Source organism: Megalopta genalis, chromosome 4 (genome assembly GCF_051020955.1).
Source record: "Megalopta genalis isolate 19385.01 chromosome 4, iyMegGena1_principal, whole genome shotgun sequence".
Lineage (NCBI taxonomy): Eukaryota > Metazoa > Arthropoda > Insecta > Hymenoptera > Halictidae > Megalopta > Megalopta genalis.
Window position 1 is genome coordinate 7,171,316 of NC_135016.1, and position 24,901 is coordinate 7,196,216.

Here is a 24,901-nt window from a genome sequence, read left to right on the forward strand (position 1 = left end):
TTCTCTGTCGAGAGTGGGACGCGGAGAAAAGACTCGCGCAGAGAACGGGCCTGGGGGAAAATCCAGATCGATACAGGGGGTGGTCTGTGTTTCGGGGATGCAGCAGAGAGGAGCGACCCTTTGCCCCATGGCGACCTGAATTCGACTGTTGCCGATTTCTCGGAATTTTGCAGCTCTTTGTTACCAGCAGCTGACAGCGAATCGACAGCGATCGGCGGCAGTCAGGGGCGAGGGGTCGACGAGAAAAAAAACGGGATAGGGGCGCGAAGGGGACGATGGGGACGGGGAAAGAAAGGAAACGAATTCGACCGCGGACGAGGGTGGATGAATCAGGTTTCACCGATCGGTGGAAACGTTAACGCTATCATATAGAAGGGAATCCGAACGATGCAATTTCTCAATGGTATTTCGACTCTTAGCCGATAGTTCTAGCCTTTAGTTGATTTCGACACGCTGTTCCTTGGAGACTGAAACCTAACACATAGAAAAATTTCGATTGTTCGTTAATTAGACGTATATACACGCGCGAGTTTAAGAGTATTAATCATTGTATTATATGGACCGTACGAAAAATTGGGCAACCATTTTCGACGTCGAATTCCCCCATAAAACCCCCGCCTCGAGCTATTCTTACCTGTCGTCTGCCACTTGCAGTGTTGCTGGGCTGCAGGCTAAGACGTGACGTCACCGGCGTTCCCATCACGTGTCGAGGTAAGGAGTAGCAAGTGGGAAGAGGAGTTTGCAACTACGGTACAGTCCTGGCCGTCGGTGACGTCACGTTTTACCCGGCAGCCAAGCAACGCTGGCCACTTGTTTGTTCTGCAGTTGATACCGCCGCTGCGGTGCTCTACTTTGTTACCGTGGTACCATCCTGCACGCGATTTATCGGCGCAATTTATTACCACTTATCGCCGCTCTCTTCGAATCGTTGCTCATTACACCGCGGCCTCCAGTTTCTTGGTTCGCGGGCAAAACGTTACGGCAGCGGCTGGTCCGTCGACGAGAACACACACAGAGACACGATGCACGCTCCCGTTCATAAATCATCGGACTCTCTAGCAAACGTGCAGCAACACGGTCACATCCATCTTACAAAATTTTGTTACGTAACACGGGTAACCCGAACCCTTGTCGCGCACCGTGTGCAACCAGACCCGGGCAAAAATATTTCAACTAAGAGAAACAAATGTTTGCAAATCCGCATTTCTCGACTGTGTTACATATGCTTCGCTCGAAATGGTCATTTATTTCTGTTTCGAATAATGGTATACCAGCTGAAATACTTCATCGTTATCACGAGCACATAATAAGTAATTGAAACATACATTTTACAATATTAATGTGAAACACTTCGTTGAAATAAATATTTTCTGTACTGCGCGCGAAATGAAATACTTTGATATTATCTCTCTGTTAATTAACAGAACTGTATGAATGTGCTCAGTTTTCAACATAATATTCGTTTGTATTTTGTCTATGGGTTCGTTGTCTCTCGTAAATATTAATCGTGAGAAATAGAATTTGAAATAATTGGTAGAAATTTAGACGAATTTCAAATAATTATTTCAGGTACGTCTTAAGAAAATATTATTTCAAATAATTATTTCTTGAATATTAAGAAAATACTATTTCAATGAATTATTTCCACTTTAAAAAAAGCTACAGTTACAATGAATAATTGCAACTATATTTTCAACGCGAGTACTTATCCCAACGGCGTCAAAAATAAATCTCGAAATATTCTCTCACGCCGACAGAAGTATTTCATCAACTATTTCCAATACTTTGATCAAATATTTTTGCCCGAGGTCTGATCTCAATCTCCGCGACACACCGATTGTACATCGCAAAAATCCCGCTTCCTAGATTTACGACGTTCTTGGTTACTTTCCAATTAACGTGGGTCCATTGCGGAGAGTATCACACACATACACACACAGTTACAGGTAGTTCTTTTGATAAATCTGAACGTTGTTCACACAATGCGTACGCGCGAAAGTAAAGAGGATCTGTAGCCTGTCCCTCGAAGGGGTGGTCCTGCGAACGCTTCGACGGCCGCAATCCGGCTTTCGAGAGCAGGCCCGACGAATCGCGTTCCTACGCAAAAAAAAGTTCGCATTTCTCCGGAAGAATCACAGGTGTCCGGTGCGGCTTGTGATGCCGCAGTGTTTGCGCGCGCGCGCGCGCGTGCACACACACGTACGTACCGATGATCGGTCGTCACATTTGCAGCCGTACAAACTCGCGCGATCGTCCCGTTCGTTCGTATCGGCGCTGTTTACGTTGTTTACAAGCCTGCGATCAGTTTCGACGGAGTTGAAAGAGTAGTCGCAAATCCGCGTCGTTGGACGAGCCACGAGTTGTTAAAGAGAGAGAGAGAGAGAGTTTGGAAGTTAATGGGAAAGGCAGAAATGTCGTGGGATAGCTGCTAACAATATCTCTTCGGTCCGCTACCTTTTTGGAAGACGATTTACTCGCAGCACGCAGGGGATACACTTAGGATTTTAACGAAGAAAACAAAGGAATAGGGGGATGTGGAGTATGGGCACGCGACTCACGGATGTTTTTTAACTGCAGAAACCGCGACGACGAGACGCGGAACGGATCGTTCGTAGGAAGCATTTCTCGGATATAATAATATACCTCATCGTGATTGTAAAAACGATTAATTGTAATCGGCCGTGGCTATCGGCGAGGCGACAGGCTGTTTCTCCTTTGTTCCTCGAGTTCCTAAACAGAGACGTCGGGCCCTTTCGTGATAATAAGTCCCTTCTCGCATCGTTAGCCGATACATCGATCCACCATCCCCCCACCCAAATCTATACTTTTTCTCCTCGCGGGGTCGTGAATCTGTGTACTATAAAAAACCGGCGGGAGACACGCGCGTTACGTTGTATTTTCACGTGGTTACATAAACTAATTACGGTGTTATTCCTCTTAACGATAAAGATTTAACCGGTAAGGGATAACGTTACGAGTTTTCACGCAATATATAGTTAAGCACAGACGGGAAGAGCAAGAGAGAAAGAGAGAGAGAGAGAAAAAGAGAAAGAAAGAGAGAGAGTGACGCGTTCGCATCCGGTCAACTAAACTCCGCCATTTCGATTGAATCGTCCGGCAGGTTCGTGACCGCATTACCAAACTACAGAATTCCCAGTTTTTTTTTAGAGAGAGAGACATGCTTGCGATAACAACTGGCATCGAATTTTATTCAATTCTTTGTCCGAGTCCGGTGGAATGGAAAACGGCGACATCGAATGTTCGGGTTTTTATGCTGGCACCAGTGCCGCGAACTTTTTATTTTGGGCGATCTTCGTCTCGCGGTTATGACGGTATAGTTACGTCTGTTAATTTTATGGATCGCGCGAAGGTAGTGTTTTAATTTTGTCTGGCTTGGTAGAAAGAGGCTGTGATAATCGAGCTTCAGAAACTTGTTCGGTATTTGTCACTTAATTTATAGAAAATCCTAATTTTTTTGTTACAAGTTTACAGATACAGCTTTACATTTCTGAATAACCCTAAGTCCACCGAGGCTTCAAAGTAACTAATCTGCGTTGCTTTTTTTTTAGCGATGAAGAGACTGTATTTATTTAGACGTTTCGTCATTTTTCTTGTAACGTACGCTTGGATTAAGACATTTGCTCGATCGTTTTAAGCCGAAAAAGAGTAGACAGATTCAGGAAAAAAGCATTGAGATCGTTCACGAGAGAAATTCTCTTTCTGTGTTTTTATAATTTTTAACGTCTACGTTTTAGTCCGGAATCTTATGTTCTTTAATCTTCCGCGAACCAGGTGATAGAAAGCAAATGAAAACAAAAAACCCTGAAACATATGATTTTAATTACACATTACCGAACATTACCCACCTACGGGTGTTCCTTCGTTCTCGTAACAAGGACAGACCCGATGTTTTAAGAATAAACGTCTCTCGTCTCGTTGACAACGACAGTTTCAAAGTCCGTCGGGGTTAATTTTGGACATGGTTCGCACGCGCATGGTTCGGGGAAGGTTAATCATGTCGATCGTCGTGAATCCTACGCTAGAAATAGTAATTTGACTAGACTCTCGCTTGTTCAAAGATGTTGGTGGAAAGCCGACACGAACTTTCCGGAAGAAGCAACGCCACCGCGACCGCAAGTCGCAGACAAATCAAAAGGAGCTCGTAGCCTAGCCGTTTAGTATGATCGAACGTTTTTTCTGTCGGTCAGAGAGAGAGAGAGAGGTGGTTCGACACGCAACGTCCATTTTTTCAGACGGACGGTACCGTTTTCCTGGCCGTCGATTTTCACGAATAGAACGCGTTGCGAAGGTGTTCCGGGGTGAAGGGTCGCGCGACGGACGTGTTATTCAGACTGAGACTTTTAAACGATTAAGAAAACATAATTCCCTGTTGCCCCCCTCCCATCACCGCCGCCCCGCAGATTTTTAGAGCATGATTTACACAAGGTGTGCGCGTCGCTCGCGCGGCGATTCAATTGTTTCTAAGACACGCACGACGATATCCTCTCTTAGCCGAGCGATTAATAAAAGGGTTGAGGAGAAACGGGGGAGAGACCGGAATGGTGGAAGAACTGTCGACGGAAACCACCCGTATTCTTAGACGAAAAAAACCGTTCTCTTAAGTAAGTCAGTCACTAAGCAATTCGGGACCCGAAAGAAACGTTTTTCAATTAAGTAAACCTAGTTAATTGTAAATCGTAAAGAAACACGTAGAGTTACCGGGAACGGGGCGGAAAGAGTACAATGTGCGCGCGCGTTGTGTTTTCGCGTAGGCCACGATTACGGGGTCGTTGCTGGTTTCAAACGGCGGACGGGGGGGTAGTAGGGTTTCGGATAAGAAAGAACCATAAATAAGCCTTAAAACGATACTTTTACTCTTTGTATAGAATCTTAACTGGTTAAAATATATTAGACGGTACGTCCAGATCCGAGAGAGAGAGAGAGAAAGAGAAAGAGAGAAAGATAGGAGAGCGTGCACGGGAGATAGAGCGAGAGGGAGAGAGATAAGAAAACTTATTAGAGTCGTTATTAACGGATATTAATTAATTAAGGGATTTAAACGTAATGGTTAATTGTCGAATTAAAGACGTACGACCGCGACACGGTGTATTTCCATTTGGATCTGCAGATACGTATAAGTTTTCAACCCTTGCATTTTCGACCAGCGACCACGAACGCGACGCTCGCGCGATTTTCACGGCCGCGGATACCGCGTGGATCCTCGTCGATCCTTCCGCGGATCTTAAGGAAGAGGCTCGAGACGCAAATGTGACGACCACGACGAACGATTTCCCTTTCGTTCCACTACTTGTTTACCGTTTAATCATAGACACTTAAATAGACCGCGAACGAAGGGAGACTAGAGTACACTCGGGATTTGTATACAAGCGGTCTGCTTGGAGAAACTCAATTAGGAATCACTTTATTCTTATTAGAGACGTATATAAATAAATATATATATATATATAAAAATTACATTTAACTGTAAACTGTTCGAGCTCACTCGACGTACACGTGAACAGGATTCAAGAGGCGACGGCCACGGGGTGCTTCTTTGTTCATGATTTCAGATTCGGGGACGAATGTTCGCGTACCAAGAAGGTTTTAATTAATACTCGAACGCCCGGACTTTTCCGACAAAGATATAACTGACTTAATAATCATTTATAATTTTATTTCTTAATTTTTTAAAGCTACTTTTTAAGATACGTTAATTTTTCTATGGACTTTAATGAAAATTTCAATCAATTGTCAGATTAATCGTCAGATGGCTGATATTTAAATAACAATTTTTAGACTCTTCGCCCAAATGGATCCGGACTGGATTGCTGTCCAAATTGTTAATGTCGTACGTAGGATGATTTATAAATTTTGTCCGGAAAGATCGTTCGGAACCAGCGACAGAATTTCGCAGTTTCGTCGAATGGACGTCGCGCGGTTAATATTTTTAGTGGTCTTTTTGTTTGGAAATTCAATTTGCGAACGGAAAGATAACACGGCTGTAGGGCATAGAGACGGGCCAATATTTATTCGAGTTTTTTCATTGCATTGGGACGGGCGGTTCTCCCGGAAGTTGCAATCAATGACTTTGGAAGACCTCGGTACCGAAGTGTCCTCTGTATTCGCATGCACCTAATATTTACTATAGATAACTGTTTGTACTTTAACGTGTAATATTTAATGTTTCGATGTGCATCTATCATATTACGTACCGTAGAAGAAAAGAGAGTAAGAGCGAGCGAGCGAGCGAGAGAGAGAGAGAGAGAAAGAAAGAGAAAGGAGAGGATAGAGTCTCGCGCGAATATCGTCGAGAGATCTATACAAAAATATATATATATATCTATTATACATATTATATATATATCAGGGTCGGCTGGTGGTTGGAACGAATTTTCAATGACCGTAGTCCGTGTTTAAGGTTTCTTACGTTTTAATTTGCTAAGGCGTGTGTTAATTTAAAATTAGTTGAACGAGACGCGACTTGTCCCGTGCCACGACTGACAATTTTAAGGGAGATGAAAGAGTTGTCGGGACAAACAACAGAAACTAATGAAACGCTAAGAAAAGAAAAAAAAGAAAAAAGAATACAAACACAGAGAAAGTCTGAGAATCGAATTTCACTTTGCTCATTCCAATGACGACGCGTCGGGTCTCTTGAAACGGTCCTAATAAGACTGACACACCTTGTTCTCGGATGAAATAAAGAGGCGAACAAAACCGTTTGAAAAAACAACGTAAAAGTAAAAAAAAAAAGAAGAAGAAGCAGTCGATAAGCGAAAACCGACACGAGAGAAATTTGTACAGTAATTGTATGGTTTTATAAATCGATCCTACAGTAAGCTCTAATTTCGTAATTTATAAAACGGTACTCTTAGCTTACGTTAATTGTTATGCGTACGTTCCGCGCGAGTAAAATACGTCCAACGACCACTGCCCTTCTGAGGAAAACATGAAATAAAAATATCGAACAGAACGATGATGATCGAACGAGAAAGATAGAGAGAGAAAGAGAGAGAGGGAAAGAAAATGAGAGTAAAAAGGGCCCTTTTCCGCGCAGGATATCAAACTACAATCGATCGGCGAACGATCGAGACCGTCGAGGGTCCGCGCTAATTAAACGGAATTAGAAAAGCAAGTTGAATCACTGTACCTTAGATCGCGTTTTTCGGAAACGCCTCTGCTTTTTCTCCTGCGGACAATTAACACACGTCGATCTGGAGGTATTGGCCGCGCCACTTTAGGCTTAGGGTTATTAAAACGTGACAAAGAGAACAAATAAGAAAAAAAAATAACGCGGACGAAGGTAGAGGGGGGCGGGGAAGAGTGCGAGAGAGGGAAAAAAAACTATTAAAGATAAATGAAAAGTGTCAAAATACTGCTACGAGTTATCGAAACTATTTACTAACTATTTACGACTAGTACCACTTAAAAACGAGGAACTCTACTGTTGTTGTTACTATTATTTTCTATTCTAACTAATTAATTAATTAATTAATTAATTAACGGTCACGGATTAACGGAGAGCAAACGGCTTTACTATTCATCACGATGGATAAATCACTATATCTACAGATATTTCTTCGTGAGTACGGTTGCGGGTGAGAGAGTGAGAAAGAAAGAGAGAGAGAGAAAGGGAGAGAATGTGCGTTATCAGCGGTAGCTTAAGTTTATTAAGGTGAAACGCGTTAGCGTTTAATTGATCGACCGACCGGCGAGTTGTGGGGATGGGATGCAGTGACTGCCGAAAGTAATCAAGCTCGCTGCTGTTCAACAATAAAATTATTCAGCAGAACCTCGATTACACTGTCCTCCAATATCAGAATCATCTGTTATTTATAAATACGTTTTTCCTGTAATCAGCTCAATCGAAGGCGAATCGCACACGAAACGATTTATTCCACAGATCAATAAATATGACATTTCAGTTATATTATTTGAACTGTTCCATTATTTAAACAGTTCAACGTCACTCCGTTTAGCCCGGATAATCGAGGTTCTACCGTACGCGTTGCACTGAATTCTTGAAAATAATTTCACAAGTCCAATGAGATACAAATTTAATGACGACGTCCTCTCAATTTTTGCAGCGAATCGATTAATATTTGCAAAAGTGTACACGCGCGTAACATTTGTATTTTGCTGCGCCGATAAGATCGCTTCGAAAAATCAATTGGAATTAAGTGAAACGTGTTCATTCTTTATCGTTTAATCCTTTGCACTCCGAAGAGATTTCTCTCATACCTATCAGGAACTCTGATCAAATTTTGCAAAAATTGTCGTACTGCTGTACACGGTCGAATTTACATAAAAATGCTTATGCCGCTGAGAAATTTCACAGCAATCTTTGAATAAAATATTTTCTGCTTTTGTATTTACGTATTTCGCACGATCGTTTTACATGCAATGGGTTAAAGTTTACAGTGGCAGGCGTGTCCGAATGCTTTCGTCAGGTGTCGTGTGCATGGAGATGATTAGGCGAGCGTTGTGTGCGAAAGGAATGACGAGGACAGAGAAAGAGAGAGACAGAGAGATAGAGAGAGAGAGAGAGAGAGCGTGAGAGTGAAAGTTGCAAGAGAGAAAGTTGCGTGAGAGTTTAATCGGTGTTCGAGAGAAAAAGGGGGTTGCTGATGGGAGCGAATGTTGTTGAACGTTGATTCGAAACTGAGAGCACATGCGAGCGGATGCGAGTATAAAAGCAATACTGTGGGAGGCGCGGCGGCTGCAGCTAACGTAAGCGATTAGGGGAACGGACGGGTAGATAGATTAAGAAGCGTAGTAAACAATTTAACCAGAGAATTATTACAATTAATGAAGAAACACGCCTCAACTAATTAGAAGCGAAAGGACGCCGTTTATTAAGGTTATTATCGACTATCATGTTTATTGATTAAAGGGATAAAATAGTTAAAGGCTGTCTAACGTTTAAAACGGTCTAGTTTAACTCGGTGAAAATGACGGGAACGACGAGGGGTGAAGATAAGAGAGGGGAGAAACACTGTTATACCTCCGCCTAAGAGTAGATCGTACGTATCGACGGATCGTAACCGGTTAAGAGCGACTCGATTAATGGGGGAAACAAAGTAAATAAAACAAAATAAGCTAATTAACTATGACATAGATTTTACGGGGTGGGCGGGGTCGAATATACAAGGTGTGATCGAAATGGAACCAAACTCTACCCGATTCGGTTTGATCGCTTTGCCAGCATCTTCTCGAGATCCTTGATTATATCGGTCTGCCAAATTTGATCGAATTGCGAACGTCGTCGCACGTGGCAAATCGAACGGAGAACAGTGGAAACAGTACAAGAATACTAAAGACAATATTACGTTAGTTTCGATTTATTACAACTATAGTAAGAAAATACGTGTTTAGACAGTTCCTGGATCTTTTCATTTAATTCAATTTAATTCCATGTCATTTCATTAGATCTCATTCATTTATTCGCGAGAAAAATCCTTCAGTACAAAATAAGATAGGAGAAAACGAACTAAAATATATACAAAGAAGATAATTATCGCTTATAAAGATTAGCGAAGTAATTATTGCACAATATGCTGCAACGATAGCTATAGATTTCCTAGGGATTCTTCAATTATATCTGTTTCATTTAGAATCATTTATTATACTCTTAATACAATTTTGAGATGCATATGTTGCGCGGTATAAAATAGTGCGCGATTCCAGCGGAGAGAACAAACGGATAATTAGTGGGGATGAAAATATCTTGTAGCCAACGCGGACAACGTTCACTTTGCATAGAAACCCGCAAGTCTAGTGAGATTAACCCCTCAACGCCGGCGCCATATAAGGAAACCTAGTTGTGCCCAAAATAATGTACTACAATTATACCATATAATAATAATAATAATAAATAAATAAATAAATAAATAATACCTTACAAATTTTTTATTAATGTATTTATACGATAATAAGGTTATGTTAATGTTATAAAACGAATGTCGTAACGTTAATGTTATTAAGATTAGAACGTTATTTTCGTATCAATGTATGAAATATACAGATCCGTATTTCGTACGGGGTGCCGACGTGTTGCGGGGTTGATAAATGGCGAGAACGGACGAAGAGAGACGCCCGCGGCTCGATGATATTTGGCATACTAATGTTCAAAGGTGTAGAACGTCGTCTCGCAAATTCGATTTAACACGGGATCAGTTCCCAAGGGGAACCGACGGGGTTTGGTTTCCTTCTGATCGATAAATACTCGAAAGTACACCGAAAGTGCTACCAAGGGAGAAACCACTAAATCGAATCGTTTAAATTCGGTCTATCCTCAAAGAGTGACATACCACTAAGCCTTTCATTTTCGAATCGTTTTATTGTTTTCCAATGTCCGTTTGGTCAAGAGTCTAAATGCCACGCGATTAGTCGTCGTCGTGGGAAGAGATCTGCGAGAAAGGGGTGAGCAGAATAGGCGAAGAGTGAGAGTGTCGGGGGAGAAAAAGAGTATGCGTGCGAGGGAGCAAATGACAGATACAATAAACCCAGACGACGTTTGTAGTTAAATCGAGATAAATTATTGATTAAGGGATAAGTTGTGTACAAATGTATTATAAATTAACGATTATCCTCAGAGTACCTTAAACGCTGAAAGACGAGAGAACGAGTGTAAGTGGAAGCAAGAGAGACAGAAAGAGTGTCAAAGAGTGTCAAAATGTGTGTGCGTGTTTGTGAAAGAAAGAGAGAGAGAAGAGAGCGCGATAGAAAGAAAGAGATTTATGCAAAAGATATTATTAAACGAAGGAAACGGAGTCACCTCAATATTATGTAGAATTTTCTCCAAGCCCGATCGTACCAATGTTAAGGAGATCGTGGTTCCCGGTGCCGCGAAGGGACACTCGTAGGATCAATAATTAAGGTATCGATTAATTATCTAATTAATTAATTAAAGCGTATAAAAACTCGACGTTAAGAACCGTTACGTAGGAACGTATTTAACAGATAGGGGATGCCGCGACGAGATGTTTTTTAACGAAAGCTAAACAAACAAACAAACAAATAAATAAACAAACTAACAAACTAACTAACTAAATAACTAACTAAACAAAATGCCAACCATTGTGTTCTCGTGAGAATCATAATTATTCCGTAAATCTTAAGTGACAAAAGTCGTATCTAAGTCGTTGATTAGTCGTTGTAATTTTAATTGTTTCGTTAGGGAGAGACAGAGAGCAAGCGTGAACGGGGGATAGGGAGAGAATAGAGTGTGTGTTTGGAAGAAAGAGAGAGAGAGAAAGAGAAAGAAAGAAAGAAAGAAAGAGGGAAAGCGAGAGGGAGACTGAAAGCGTTCGAAATGCCGGTTACTCGCTGAACGAAGCACGTGTGAACGTGATGCAGAGTCAAGAAAGGTGAGAATGCATGAAAATGGAATGATTGGTCGAAAGATGAGAGAAAGAGAGAGTGAGACGAAGAGAGACTGTCATGAAAAGAAGAGAGCGAGCGAGAGAGAAAGAGAGATAGGGACGTGTTTGCGATCGTAATTGGGCGTGCAGAGAAGAAAAGCGGAAAGAAAAATTCTGGGACGTGCAAACGACTGGGACGCACGGTGACGTCGACGAACAAAGGAAGAAAAAAGAAACACATGTAGTTTAATAAACAAATGGAACATAGTTCGTACGCGGTGTAGAAAGCGGCGCGTTTCACCGGCGCGCCGCGACCAGGTTTAAGGATTGCCAAATCTCTTTAATAAGTATCGAGACAAATGTAAAACTTTATTAAGCCGCATTATACGTGTGTATAGTGGATAGGGAGTACTCGCAGTTAAATGAATCATAGATAAACCGTTAGTGCTTAACGCGAACAAAAAAAAAAAAATAAGAAAACAAAATAAGATACAAGATGTGATGAAAGGAGTGCCGGCGCAATATCTCCAGATTGAATCTACACTCGCGAACACGCACACGAGACACAAAAGACACCTACACGCGAAACAACCCCCATCCCCACCCCTCCGGAAACTTCCGAGTTCTCGTTCACGCGAATCTCTCGACCCGAATGATTTCAGTATTTTATACTGTACGCCGTGTATACCTATTGTACTGCTGCACACCGACACACACACACAGATACATACACACAGAGACACACACACACGTATATAACAGACGAAACGTATAAAGGGAGAAAGGGACAGAAGCCCGAGTAGTTTAACTAGCGAGCTAACGATCGTTATCTAATTTTAGCGACATTAGTTTATCCGAGACGAATGGGCCGGCGAGATCGGCGAACGAGAAATAGATCGATCGAGGAAGGGGTGGATCGAGAGCGATTATCGATTCGCGAGGCGGTTTCTCAGGCGAGCCACGGAAAGGGAGGGCCTTTGTAGATGTTAGTAGCTGCGAATTGTTTGGGGTGGTTGGGGGTGTCTAGTGAGAACGGATGCCGTGGCACGGCGAACAAAACGAGAGAGAGGAAACGGCCCTCGCGCGGTTTGTTCGCCGAAATTCGGCCGGGGTTTGGCGGGGGGACGCTGGAAAATACGGTGGGAAAGAAAGACGAACACGAGAACAGGGAGGGCGAGGGTAATGGGAGGGAGCGGAGGGATAGAGTTCACCACTGTTTTTCGTTGGCGGGAACGCGAAAGCGCGAGCTCTCTCGGCCCGAGAGAGGTTCGCGGCGTTTCGATAATTTTTCACGATTCTGGCACGAAACCGCAGAGAAACGGGTTTAGAGAGGGAAAGGAAGGGGCGAACCCGGGGAAAGTCGGAGAGATTCGATCGGGGAGAGGTTTTTCTTTTTCTTGACGAATCGTCGATGTTTATAAGCCTTTTGTCACGTATATTTTTATTTTTATTTTTTTTTTAATTTGTCGCTGGAGAACACCTTGTTTACCGGAAACGGTAGAACACACCTTGACTCCTTAACCCGCTCCCCTCACTCCCAACGACACGTGAAAAACAGAACAGTACTACTATTATTGCTACTGTACTATTACTACTACCACTACTACTACTACTACTACTGTACTATTACTACTACTACTACTACTACTACTACTACTACTACTGTACTATTACTACTACTACTACTACTACTACTACTGTACTATTACTACTACTACTACTACTACTACTACTACTACTACTACTACTACTACTACTACTACCACCACTACCACTACTACTACTACAACTACTACTATTACTACACTACTACTACTGTACTATTACTACTACTACTACTACTACTACTACTGTACTATTACTACTACTACTACTACTACTACTACTACTACTACTACTACTACTACCACCACTACCACTACTACTACTACAACTACTACTATTACTACACTACTACTACTACTACTACTACTACTACTACTACTACTACTACTACTACTACTACTACTACTACTACCACTACTACTACTACTACCACTACTACTACTACTACTACTACCACTACTACTGCTGCTACTATTATAATATTACTGCTATCTATTATTAATTATTATTAATTAATTACGATTAATTATTGTCATTATTATTATTATTACTATTATTACTCATCAAGTACACGCATTCGGACACACGAACGCGTACACACAAGCATACACACAGACACGTACACACATACATACACAATATATATATAAAATATATATAATATATATTAATATACTTAACGGTGTTTCTAGTGGATTAATTGATTAATTGATACTTAAGATATTATATTAATAATATTAATAATAACGATTATAAATGATGATGACGATGATGATTATGATGACGATGATGATGATGATATATAATTATATATATATATAAATATATATAATTTTTCCTATTTCTTCATATTTTTCATATTCTTGTTAGAAACTATTAAGTGGCTAGCTTAAGTATCGTAGATTATCTGTGTAATCATGGTAAGTAACCAGAGCATGAGACCAGATAGATAAGGACAATGTTGTTACACGGTCAGGAAACTATGAAAGATTATAATCTAGTGGAAAATTAATAATATAATATACACATCAGGACCTGGTAGTTCAATTTTCGTTCTCGCGGCGTACACGGCCGCTGCGCGCCATTATTCACGAGCTTACCATTTGCCTTCATCCTACGCATCATCTCCTCTCATAACTGCTTCAATCTGTTCGGAAATATTAATTTATTCGGCCGACCACTCGATCCCCTCGGAATTCTCGCTAGATTTTCAGTTCCCGATCTTTTTTCAACGAAATCATATTTTTCAACGTTTCTTTCCCGCGATCCACGATTTTATTAGAAATTCTGGCTTCGGCGCGTGCTACACGAAGAGAGGGTAGGTTTACTTGAAAATGGCTGACGCAGCCTCTATAAAGTTAATATTAGGTCGTCCCATAAGTTCGTGCCTCGAACTTATATATTTTTTGGAAATGTGTTTATTTTTTCTCTAGTTACACACAACCTCGCGTTTTTTCTTTAAAGGAAATAATTCAATGGATTTCTTAATTCAGGCATACACTGTGATGAAAGTGGCGAATTTCAGTCTTGCTGTTCTTATATTTTGCCGACGAAATCTCGTCCCTTACCAAGCTAACCTAAACATTGTATATTAGCGTCCACTTTATCTTGCACTTTATCTATGCGTAACTTCATAGATATTTTACGTTTCTTTCGTTTTCTGTAAACGTTCTTCTCTGTCGCAACTGAACAGATGTCTTCATTGTTTACTAATGGATTTTTCCCTCGTATAGCGAATAATTAACTAAACTAGCCAGTCTTGGTGTTAACATTTTGACTGCCACGGCAACGAAATTGACGTACAGTGTTCGATCGAACTTAAATTGAAAAATTAAGTTACGTGACATGAATTACTGTTTCAACATTTTCTTGTCATTTCTACACATTCTTTCGTTGATCCGCGTCGAATTAGAAAAATATAAGAAATAAATTTTCAAAACTAGGATGACCTAAGAACTTTCAAAGAGACAGTTTCCAAAGAGACATCACGTCCCGCGATCTCCAGCCAAAATTTCGTGCGCCCTAATTAAAGCTTGATCCGCCGCCGTTTATTTCGAAGTAATGTCATCGCACGAACCGTGCTGCGAACCCTTTCTTTCGTCCATCGAGCGTCCAGGGAGGTCCTCCGCCACCTAATCTGCTCCTTTATTTCCCGCAGACACAATCCCGATCCCAAAGTTCAAAAGCGCTGAAACCGGCAGCCCGACCTTCATCCCTAACGGAGACGCAGCCCCGGGTCCCCAGCGATTCTCCCTGGCCCAGCACTTCAATTACCACCCTTACAGGCGTTAGTGAACCACCTGACCAAAGACACAGACTAAAAACCACCCCGCTTCCCTTGAATCACGAGAATAGAGAAGAATATCGATACGTAGGTGGGGCGATGCTTTGCGAAAGAATGGCAAAGAGAGAACGAGCGAGAGAGAGAGAGAGAGCGAGAGAGATAGAGATAGAGAAAGATAGTGAGAGAGGGAGAAAGAAAGAAAGAAAGAGATCGATTCTATCGACACACGGAAACAAATTGACTTCCTAGAGGCCACTGTCGTTCGTCAACCCTCTGTGTAGCCCGTAAGACGATTTATCGATTAAGCATTTAGATAAGTTACGTGCAAGTGACGGCGTGTACGAGCACCTTTTAAAAATTAAGATTAATTAAGGCCGCCAATTTAGCTGTACGGGAACGATTAATCTATATAGACCATTAAATTTTATCATTCGATCTGGAACGTTATTATTTCGTAGCTGCTAAGCTATACGCTTCTCGCATTGTTTTTGCTGCCGATCCGTCTACGCGGACACGGAATTCGATAGAATATATAATATATATATAGCGTAGTCCCTAGAATTATTTGATAAGCGCAGCCGCGGAATACGGAGCGATGAACCAGGGGTGTTCCGGTCCCCCCTAAACTTTCTCGAACGTGTTTCTTCGTAGTCTCGCCTCGGCTTGAATCCCATTAAACGCGTGGCGACGGATTCGTGTCTCTCTTGGAAACAGCTGGGACCGCAACGAGAGAGAGTCCTAGCCCGCGAGAAACTTTCTCGGTTTAGCCACGGGAAGTTCGCCGTGCACGTCGGTCGCGACACATTGCAACGGCTACTTTTACGATAATTATTAAGGTCCTGATGTATATGCCATAGACACGTACTCTCTGTACCGAAGATTGTAACATGGGCAAGACACGTGTGTGAGCGAGAGGAAGAGTGTGTGTGAGAGAGACAGTGAGAAAGAGAGAGAGAGAGAGAGTGAGAGTGAGTGAGCGAGGTGGGGGAGAAAGAGGGGGGAGAGAGAAACGTTGACAATAGCTTGAAGAGAATCCTCTCGTCTTTATTTGTATAAGTCGTCGGTACTTCCTAACGATAAGCACAGTAATTAAGGACGCAAATGTACATTCTCACCTCCTGTGTTGCACGGTATTGTTCGTCTTCGATGTTCAGAGGGGAAAAGAAAAGACTAGCTTCGGATGGCTCTAGCATTCTTTCCCGACCTCGCAAACGGTCTCGCGTAGGACACGCCGCACCTGCGTTTCCGGGCTCCTCGATCCTCTCTCCAAAGGTCTTCCAGAACCACTCGATCCCCTATCGCGCGGTGTTTCTCGTCCTCCTTTTTGTTTTAAGTCGGCAAATGTCGACGATGCCACGAGTCGGTGATCGAAGAGGCTCACGGGCCAATCGGAATTGTCGTTGTCCCAAGGACTACTGCATGATCACAGTGCTATAGAAATCGTTTAACACGTTGGGCCCAAGTCGCAAAATATCGAACCTCCCGACTGCTGAACACATCTGAAGGTTGCATTTTTTTTAGGGTCTGTCGTTGAGCAAAGAGATTGGAAGGCAGTTACGATGGAATGGACTTCACGTCCAGTGTTGCACGGCTCAAAGAATTGACGTTAACCCCGACCAAAGTGTTAAACGTCCCGAGTGTTATGGTTAGCAAACAGAGTGTTGGCTCGTCCTCTTCGACGACCGTTCAGGAACGCGCTGTCCAAAATCCCGCTGGTCCGCGATTGCTCGCGCCGCTGCTCTCTTATGTCACTCTCTCCCTGACTGCGTCCACGGGGGCCGCGACCTGGCACACAGTACTACGTTACTTTTATGCGATTCTAACAGGCACCGTATACGGATCCTCGAGACTAGAGAGCGTTCCTGCTGCCCCAGGAACCAGCAGCAGCTACAGCGGCGGTGGGCCCCAAAGGGGTTACACGGGACCCTCATCCAGCTCCAACAATTACCATCCTTACCGTCGCTCGAATGGATTTAGAGACAAAGCCGAGCACCCCGGCGCTTAGAGCGAGCTGTGACTCGCCTGTTCTCCCCTTTTTCTCTGTTCATCATCGAGCGCGCGTCACGAAAACAGAGAGAGAGAGAGAAAGAGCGAGAGAGAGAGAGAGAGAGCACGCCCATTTAAAGCATTCACGCCGTCTTTTTGCACGCAGTAGTAGCTCTCCGGAGAAGGGTAGAACAGAGAGAGAGAGAGAGAGAGAGAGAGAGAGAGAGAGAGAGAGAGAGAGAGAGAGAGAGCAAGAGAGAAAGAGAGAGAGAGAGAGAAAGATAGAGAGTAAGAGAGAGAGAGAGAACGTTTTTCACTCCAGAGACGCAATCCTCCGCGCGAATCTTGTACAGTTTCTATAAACGGAACCATGATCCCGCGTGCTTCTGGTTCGAGTAACAGCGCGAGCGATCGCATCGGCGTCGTTTGTCAAGACCGGTCTGCCTTTCTGCCCTCTCACGGTCGCCTCGAAGAAATCTACCGACCAGCAGCTGGAGTTTCTGGGACGCGCAGATCAAGACGCAAGCTGGCTGGGACGGAACTGTGGACCAATTTTCTCGGCGAGAGGCTACCGAAGGAAGATCGTCGCGACGTTGCGAGATTGCGGCCATTCTAGACATTGTCTTCTCAGAAGTGCTCCGTCGAATCGTCCGAGAGACCTACGAGGTTTTCCAGAGAAACTCTGCCGCATACTTTTGCGACAAGCTTTCTCGGACTGCGGTATAAAACGTCTCGCTAAAAGATTCGAACACCTTTTAAAACGCAGTAACCTTTCGCGAACTGGACCGAATGGCTGGTTCTTTTTGTTTAGTTTACTGTGCAATCGCTGAAATACTTTCATTAACTTTGCTGTTACGATAAATTCTTCCTAATTGGTTTGGAAACACAAATTCGCAAAGACAATTTGGGAAGAGCAGATTATTTGATCATTTGATTTGAGATTATTTGAGCATTGCGGCTAATTTTTCATAGTTGTCGACTATAAAAACGAGTCGCAAGGCTCGAATCATCGCATTTCCTTTTCCCATATTGTCCATTTTCGTTTCTAAACTGTGAGTCAATCGGGGAAAATTTACTGTAATATCAAAATGAAAAGTTATTGCACAGTAAATCGATCTCCTTAATATTAAAAAAAAGAGTCTAGTCGTTTAGTCCATTTCTAAAACAATCGCCGCGTTATAAAAGGCGTTCGTACGGAAAACCGCAGTTTACGAACGGTGCAGAATATCGAATAGGAAACGTATATGCACGACTGCAAGATTGTTTCAAAGTATGCCGCAGAGTCTCTGGAAACTCTCGAGGATATCTTCTGGACGATTCCACCGGTGGTACTCTTATCGATCAGGCTGTGTTGACCGACCCGTTTAAATAGTGCTTTCCCAACCGCGAACGTCGGTGCCGAGACGTTTAGGCTAGCTTCCAGCGAATTTGCATGATTCGGAGGTAGAGACGGATCGCGGCTGAAACCAAGGGGACGTCGTCGCAAGTATCTCGCCGCGCGATCACGATTCGCGGTCCCGCTTTTCAGTTTTTCCCCCGTTTTCCCCGGCGCCAGGGAAATAGGCGAACGCCTTTGATCAGTGCCAGAGACAGACCCCACCGGTTTTCTACCCCCCCTGCGCTCGCGACAAATTGATCGGCCGCTACGCGGACTTTATGCTACTTTTGCCCCGTTCTTCGAGTTTTCCTCCCATGTAACCCAGCGATCGCGACGAAACGAGAACCTAATTGTTTGTTTTTTTCGATTTCTGCCGCAGGAAATTTTATTGCTAGACGTGCCTGTTCGTTTTTCTGACTGGACGCCGCGAGCTTTGTGGACTTGAGGTAAAGAGAAAACAAAAAAGCGCGCTTTATTAGACCGTCTGGTCCGCGATTATTTGGAAGAGAGAAGGGGGTGTTCTTGTTTAGTAACCAGATGTGGTCCGTGTCCTTTCGTTTTCTGTCTCTCGTTTTCTTTCCGTTTGTCACTCTTCGCGCGTTCCGTAGTCAGTGTCGTTTGTCGTAACGTCGCCCGCGTTCCAGATCCCTTCGTGAAGCTCAATGAAACTCGGCGTCGAAGCCTCGTCCGCACTTGTCGGCAGCATGCTCGATGCAGACAGCGTTTCCACGAACGATCGGTGCATGTAATTTATTGGCAATACGGCGTGGGTTATCGGCGACCCGTCCGCAGTTTATAATCGTCCATCGGTTCGGATAATTAGTAAATAGCGCGTTTATTTTTGTAACGAGAGCGTTCGAGCCTGTTCCGCGGATGCAGCGTGGGTCCCCGGTGACCCACGAGGAGCCTGTTCCTCGCAAGTTGGGACGTGGCTTGAGACGATGATGCGCGTTTCGTGTCCCGCCTGTTCCCCCCCCCCCCTCCCCCCGAGTGCATATAAGTACGTTCTCCTGTGTATCGGTGTGACCAGACACACACACGTGTGATGCAGCTGCACTGCTCGCGATGTAATCATGGAAGAGAGAAAGAGAGGGAGAGAGTGTGTGTGTGTTTGTGTGTGTGTGTGAGAGAGAGAGAGAGAGGAAGAAAGGGAGAGAGGGAGCGAGTGATTGAAAGAAAGTGCAGCAACAAGGTCCAAGTTCGAAATCGAGCAGCTTTAAATGAGAATCGATACGCGGGACAGCGATGTATTTATACGCGTGTAGGTATCCTCGTCGCCACGACGATTACCTTCGTCGTTAGTGTCCAATTGTATTTGTTAAGGGTTAAGAGTTTCGCCGCGAGAACGATCGTCCCATCGTTCACGACAGCACGGTTCTGTACGATCGCAATCAAAGATGATGTTGCCGTTGAATGGCACTCGGGCACCGTTTCTACCATCGCCGCAGATCAATCATCATTTGTCGATTAGAAGTATGTTTACGATCATTACGTTCACGGTGTTTTGTTTATACACGCGTACGAATTATTACACATGGCGAGGGTGGAAGCAGCATTCTTTTATAGTATAGAAGCAAATCAATATTCCGTATTGGATTAATAAACATTCACATTTTAATAGAACCCGCCGTTCAGGACTCTGTCACCCAATCCCGACACCCTTCCGAATATCCTGTGCCGTCGTCAGTCCCCCAACAGCGTGAACTTCCAGGACCGGAACGAGGTAAGTGCAGTCTTCTTATTTGCGCGATGTGATCGGGCCGCGGATCTTTATCTCATCTTCATGGGTAATTCCATGCAGATTTTTCACGCGTCATTTTACAAGACATGGTGTCGAAGAGAACGTTACCTTCGTCGGAAGATTATTTATCGTAAAATAATGTAGATGTCGCTTGTCAGTAGACCTTGTTAATTTATACGTTTTCTTACATTTGAAAAATCTGCGCATGCCATGAACGCATAAAGATCCACAGTTCAGTGATGATGCGGCACTGCTCGAAACAATTGAGGCGAGCCTGCGATCTCGACAAATAATTAATTATCTACACATCCTCTTAAATCCACTCGAAGTTCGCTCGCCTCCGAACTAAATTGTTTTCAACTCTTGCCGGCAATTCGTGATAACTCGTTGAACGAACGACGCGGCAGAGAAGGCAATCGCCTAATTGTTCCGAGCAGCGGCACGATAATAAAGCCAGTCGGTATTGTTCAATTTGCAGCGTTTATTGGGAACGTTCGTCCGCTCGAAAGTTCTCAGTGGATACTTCGGTTACAGCTTTGTATCGAGTTGTACACTTTTTTTCCTGGATATGTAGAGATTGTCTTCCTCGAATTGCGCAATCGTTTCGCACGGTACCAAATAAATCTACGGTTTCTCGTTTTATCACATCTAAAGCCCTGCAAGCTGAGCCCGTGTGCTCCAATTGGGGATGTGCGGGAACTCGTCGTTTCGTGTCTCGCGTCGGATCGGGACCAGCGTTCACAGGAAAATAAGTTACGCAAGGAGTGAGATTGTCGACGCATGCGCCGGGAGTCCCGCATAGGCGGTGCGGCGCGTCTACCGGATGATCGTTATAATTCTGAGCTGCGATCGCGACGCGACGTAAGGCCTCTTTCTGATCGTAGTTCAGAATTACGACGTTCGCGCGACAGCGCCACGCCGGGGACTCCCGCGCATGCGTCGCCAGCCCCCACTCCTTGCGTAACTTATTTTCCCGTACACAATGGCCCCGACCCGAGCCACGAAATATTCGGGTACCTGCCCACCTCTATGAGATACCCGCACACCCCATGACTTCAATGCACGTGTTCTACGCGTTCTACGCCCAGAATCGATGGAGCAGAGTCGATCCTCCCGAGTGCAGCACACTCGATCCGATAGAATAAAACATCGCGGGACGGTTCGCTTTTTCTCGCACGCGTTCGCGCCGGTCCTATCGACGCGAAGACGAAATACGTGCGTACAATGTTTCGGGAGACCCGACAGAGAGCAATCTCGTTCCTCGAAAATATTTACAAACGCCCCTCCTCCCCTCCGCCGTTTCGCTTTAATCTACGTGAAACCTCGAGACTGTAGAATCGTTGGGTGTACACGGTTCGAGAGCGATTCGTTGACGCGGCGACTCGTTTCGTTGATTCTCCGGTTTCTATTTCGACGACTACACAATAGACACCGCTGCGCGCGTTTCGTGTGTAGCAGGTCGCACCGTAAAAAAGATCGACAACTATACAGATATGTGGCAAACGCGATATCGCCGCCGTCGACGGCGACGCGTGGTTATCGTTCGTTTTTTTCATTAAAGCACGGGGGTCGATGGAATTTAGGCGATGGAACATTTGTGACAACGCTGCTTGTGCGACTTCGTTTTGCCGTCTTTCTCCTGCTCCATGTGCTTGCGAACGGACTCTGCAACCGCGGGTGCCTGGAGTTACTACTTTTTCCTTTGTTATCTCGAGATTATTGCCGGACTGCGGACGTTCTGTTGCGTTCGTTAACCCCTTCCGCTACGAGTCACACCCGCGACGAAGATTTCATGAATAATGTATTGTTATTCACATTTGTTGATTTGAAAGAAAATTTGATTCTTTTGGTAGCAAAATCTAGGAATACAGGTAGATATAGTGATATAGGAAATAGAAATGATCTCGTTCTGAATTATTAAATAATAGTCGTTTTAGTAAATTTCTGATAGACGGATTTTGAAGAGATTCGCAAGATTCTATATTAACCCTTTGATATACCATTTTTTTTTACTGCGATTCGAAATTCTTCGATTGCAATGATTTCTTGGAAGGGGATGAAAATTGATGCTCATTGTGTGCCTAATTTTACTTGAATGTTTAAATATTGATGACGAGAGGTTAATTAGAATTTTATTCCAATTTTAGGGGACAAAATAACATCTATACTCAATAAGTTATTACTAGAAATACGGCAAGGGGCTAAATAAAGAGTTTCATTAGCCTGATAGCTGCGAATATACTGAAGTGATTAATTTTTGGAAAACTACGGGGTGTCAATTTGACAAAAATGAATATCCATGACGTATTTTACTCGACGATTACATTCGTAATAAAGTGATTCATTTTTTGAAAACCATGGATCGTCGAGCTAACACGATCTAACCGCGCAGGGAAACATGTCAGAGATCTTCATTGTTATTTACTTGACACTCCACAGATTTTAAAAAATTAATCGCTCTCAAACGGAAGAAGGAAGTAAACAATCGCACAATAGGAGAGAACAAAAACTATTGTGAACAAAAAAAACGTACGAGACATGACCGTTAGGAGATTATTATGCGCGAAAATTTACCAATTAGAGACACGCGATCTTTTCAAAAAAATGTCACAGAGATCCCATAGGAAGTCGGATATCGGGGTCGCGAACGATCGGAGTCCGCAGTCTAGCGATGTAATATTTTTCTGACAAAATTACATACCAGCGGCAGCCTTCTTGTCTACCGCGATCAAAGCGTCGCACAGCTCCTTGCCTATGGGGATTTCAGGACTCAATCCCGACGCCCAGATCATCAGCATCCGGAAGCCGTGCTCCTTGTAGCTCGAGGGACCTATAAGAGGAGCTTTATCGTCCTTTTCACGAGGCTGTCCTCGGTTTAAGGATGGATCATCGAGGTGCAAAGTGCCTTTGAATATCTCCGCTTCCTTTTTACATCAGCGACTTTACAACACCAATTTGCGCACCGATTTACACAGTAATTTTTACGAACCTTGCACCTCGATAACGTGGGATATTCGAGTGTCCTTTGACCTCGACGAGATTCCTGATCAGAAACTGGGTTGCCAGGGATCCTCTCGCGTTTGCGAGTTGGTCGCGTCGACTACGCTGCCCTACTTTCTTCCTTACACCATAAAGTAAAATTGGAAGTAAAGTTATTTTTATATATAAGAAATATATGATATTCTCTCAACAAATAGAAGACAATTTATACCACTAGTCGCGGATATATAATACAGATACACATACATCTGTTATCTTGGATAGTTTAAAAAGAATTTATATTGCACATATCTGTTTACTCATTTCTTGCAAAAATTAACAGCATATTAAATTCGAGAGTAAATTGTTTCACGTGTTGAAATTTCGGTGTGTCCTTTTGCAACTGCATAGATAATACTTGTACAGTATAGCTCGTGCATCTTTGCCACACGTGACACCTCGTAGATGGTTTATCTATGCTTCAGGGAAATTATGCGAAGCCATGTCTACGGTATATACGGTCTAACTTTGTTCAACTGATCACGAGTGACGTTACTGATGGATGCCACGTGATTACATAGAGAAACGTCGCGGACGTCGGAGGATTCCTGGCAAAATTGACCAGTAGACTGCGGGTCTCTATGCAAAACAAAGATCTTGTTGATTAATCGTACGAAACAAGGATCGAGTAACAATCTATTTCTTCGTTTAATAGTTCCAATCGATAGAAAATAACGTAACAATCCTCTCTGAAATGTTTCTAACATTTTCGCTGTTGTCTCTCTTTCATCGGTATTTGCAACAAACGCATAAAATCCGCGGTCTACCGATCAGAAATGGTAGAATCATGGTTACCAGTGTACTGGTGCTCGATCGCCAGGATCTGATCCTGCGTGAAGGCCCAATGGAGCGCCAGCTTCTTCCAGTCGTCGGGGCCCAGCTGTTTGTACGCCAGCTTCCACAGAACGGACTCCGGGAAGCCGCAGTTGTTGCTGGAGATGCTGCCGCCTCTGGATCCCTCCCGCCATCTTCTCCTGGCCGGCGTTAGATCGCGGATCTCTTTCTCGGATGTGGAGGCTTCCTGAAATGGCAACCGATCTCGTCGATCCGCGACACGGTTATTTTCTGCTTCGTAAAGTGCACCGTCCGATGGAGAATAATCGGTTGCGGTCACCGTCACCGAAGCAGAGAGTCTGGCTCCAAGTTTAATGATCCATTACCGGCCAGTTTCGGCCACCTACCGGCGCGGGATAGTCGAGCCTGGCGGTTTTGATAATCATGTCGACGATGGCCGTGAAGCTACCCCTCGCCGCGATGTACAGCGGCGTCCTGCCGCTCTGCGAACATCCGGATAACTTCGGTTTAATGTTATTTACGGGCGACGTACGAATCTCGGCGGGGGCGACGCAGCCGGAGAGCAACGCCCACAATGGCTAACTTTGCGCGGAACCTTTGGCCGGGACGTGTTAGCTAGACGGGATCGTGTCGAACCGTGGTTCGACATATCCGGGACAAAGAGACGCCTACTTTGGCTACGTTTGATCGAGTCGGGACACTGTCCCTCG

At 43.8% G+C, this 24,901-nt stretch overlaps 2 protein-coding genes across 7 annotated transcripts in view; one reads left to right on the forward strand and one right to left on the reverse strand.

The window, feature by feature from the left end:
* Positions 1-20,239, forward strand: part of Hrb27C (Heterogeneous nuclear ribonucleoprotein at 27C) — a 39,074-nt gene extending 18,835 nt beyond the window's left edge. For 2 of the 5 annotated variants that reach the window (XM_033476114.2, XM_033476122.2), the window contains one exon: positions 17,079-20,239. In XM_033476114.2, coding sequence (XP_033332005.1) covers positions 17,079-17,257 — 179 coding nt within the window. In that variant the 3' untranslated portion in view covers positions 17,258-20,239. The other 3 variants (XM_033476120.2, XM_033476117.2, XM_033476119.2) reach the window with 3 other exon arrangements.
* Positions 20,240-20,820: 581 nt separating this feature from the next.
* The window catches only part of LOC117223695 (uncharacterized), a 32,904-nt gene continuing 28,823 nt past the window's right edge, over positions 20,821-24,901 (reverse strand). The window contains exons 11-14 of one of the 2 annotated variants that reach the window (XM_033476113.2): positions 24,578-24,673; positions 24,192-24,417; positions 23,059-23,187; positions 20,821-22,022 (exon numbers count right to left, since the gene is read on the reverse strand). In XM_033476113.2, the coding sequence (XP_033332004.1) occupies positions 21,937-22,022; positions 23,059-23,187; positions 24,192-24,417; positions 24,578-24,673 (537 nt within the window). In that variant the 3' untranslated portion in view covers positions 20,821-21,936. Of the gene's footprint in view, positions 22,023-23,058; positions 23,200-24,191; positions 24,418-24,577; positions 24,674-24,901 lie in introns of both variants that reach the window. The other variant, XM_033476112.2, reaches the window with a different exon arrangement.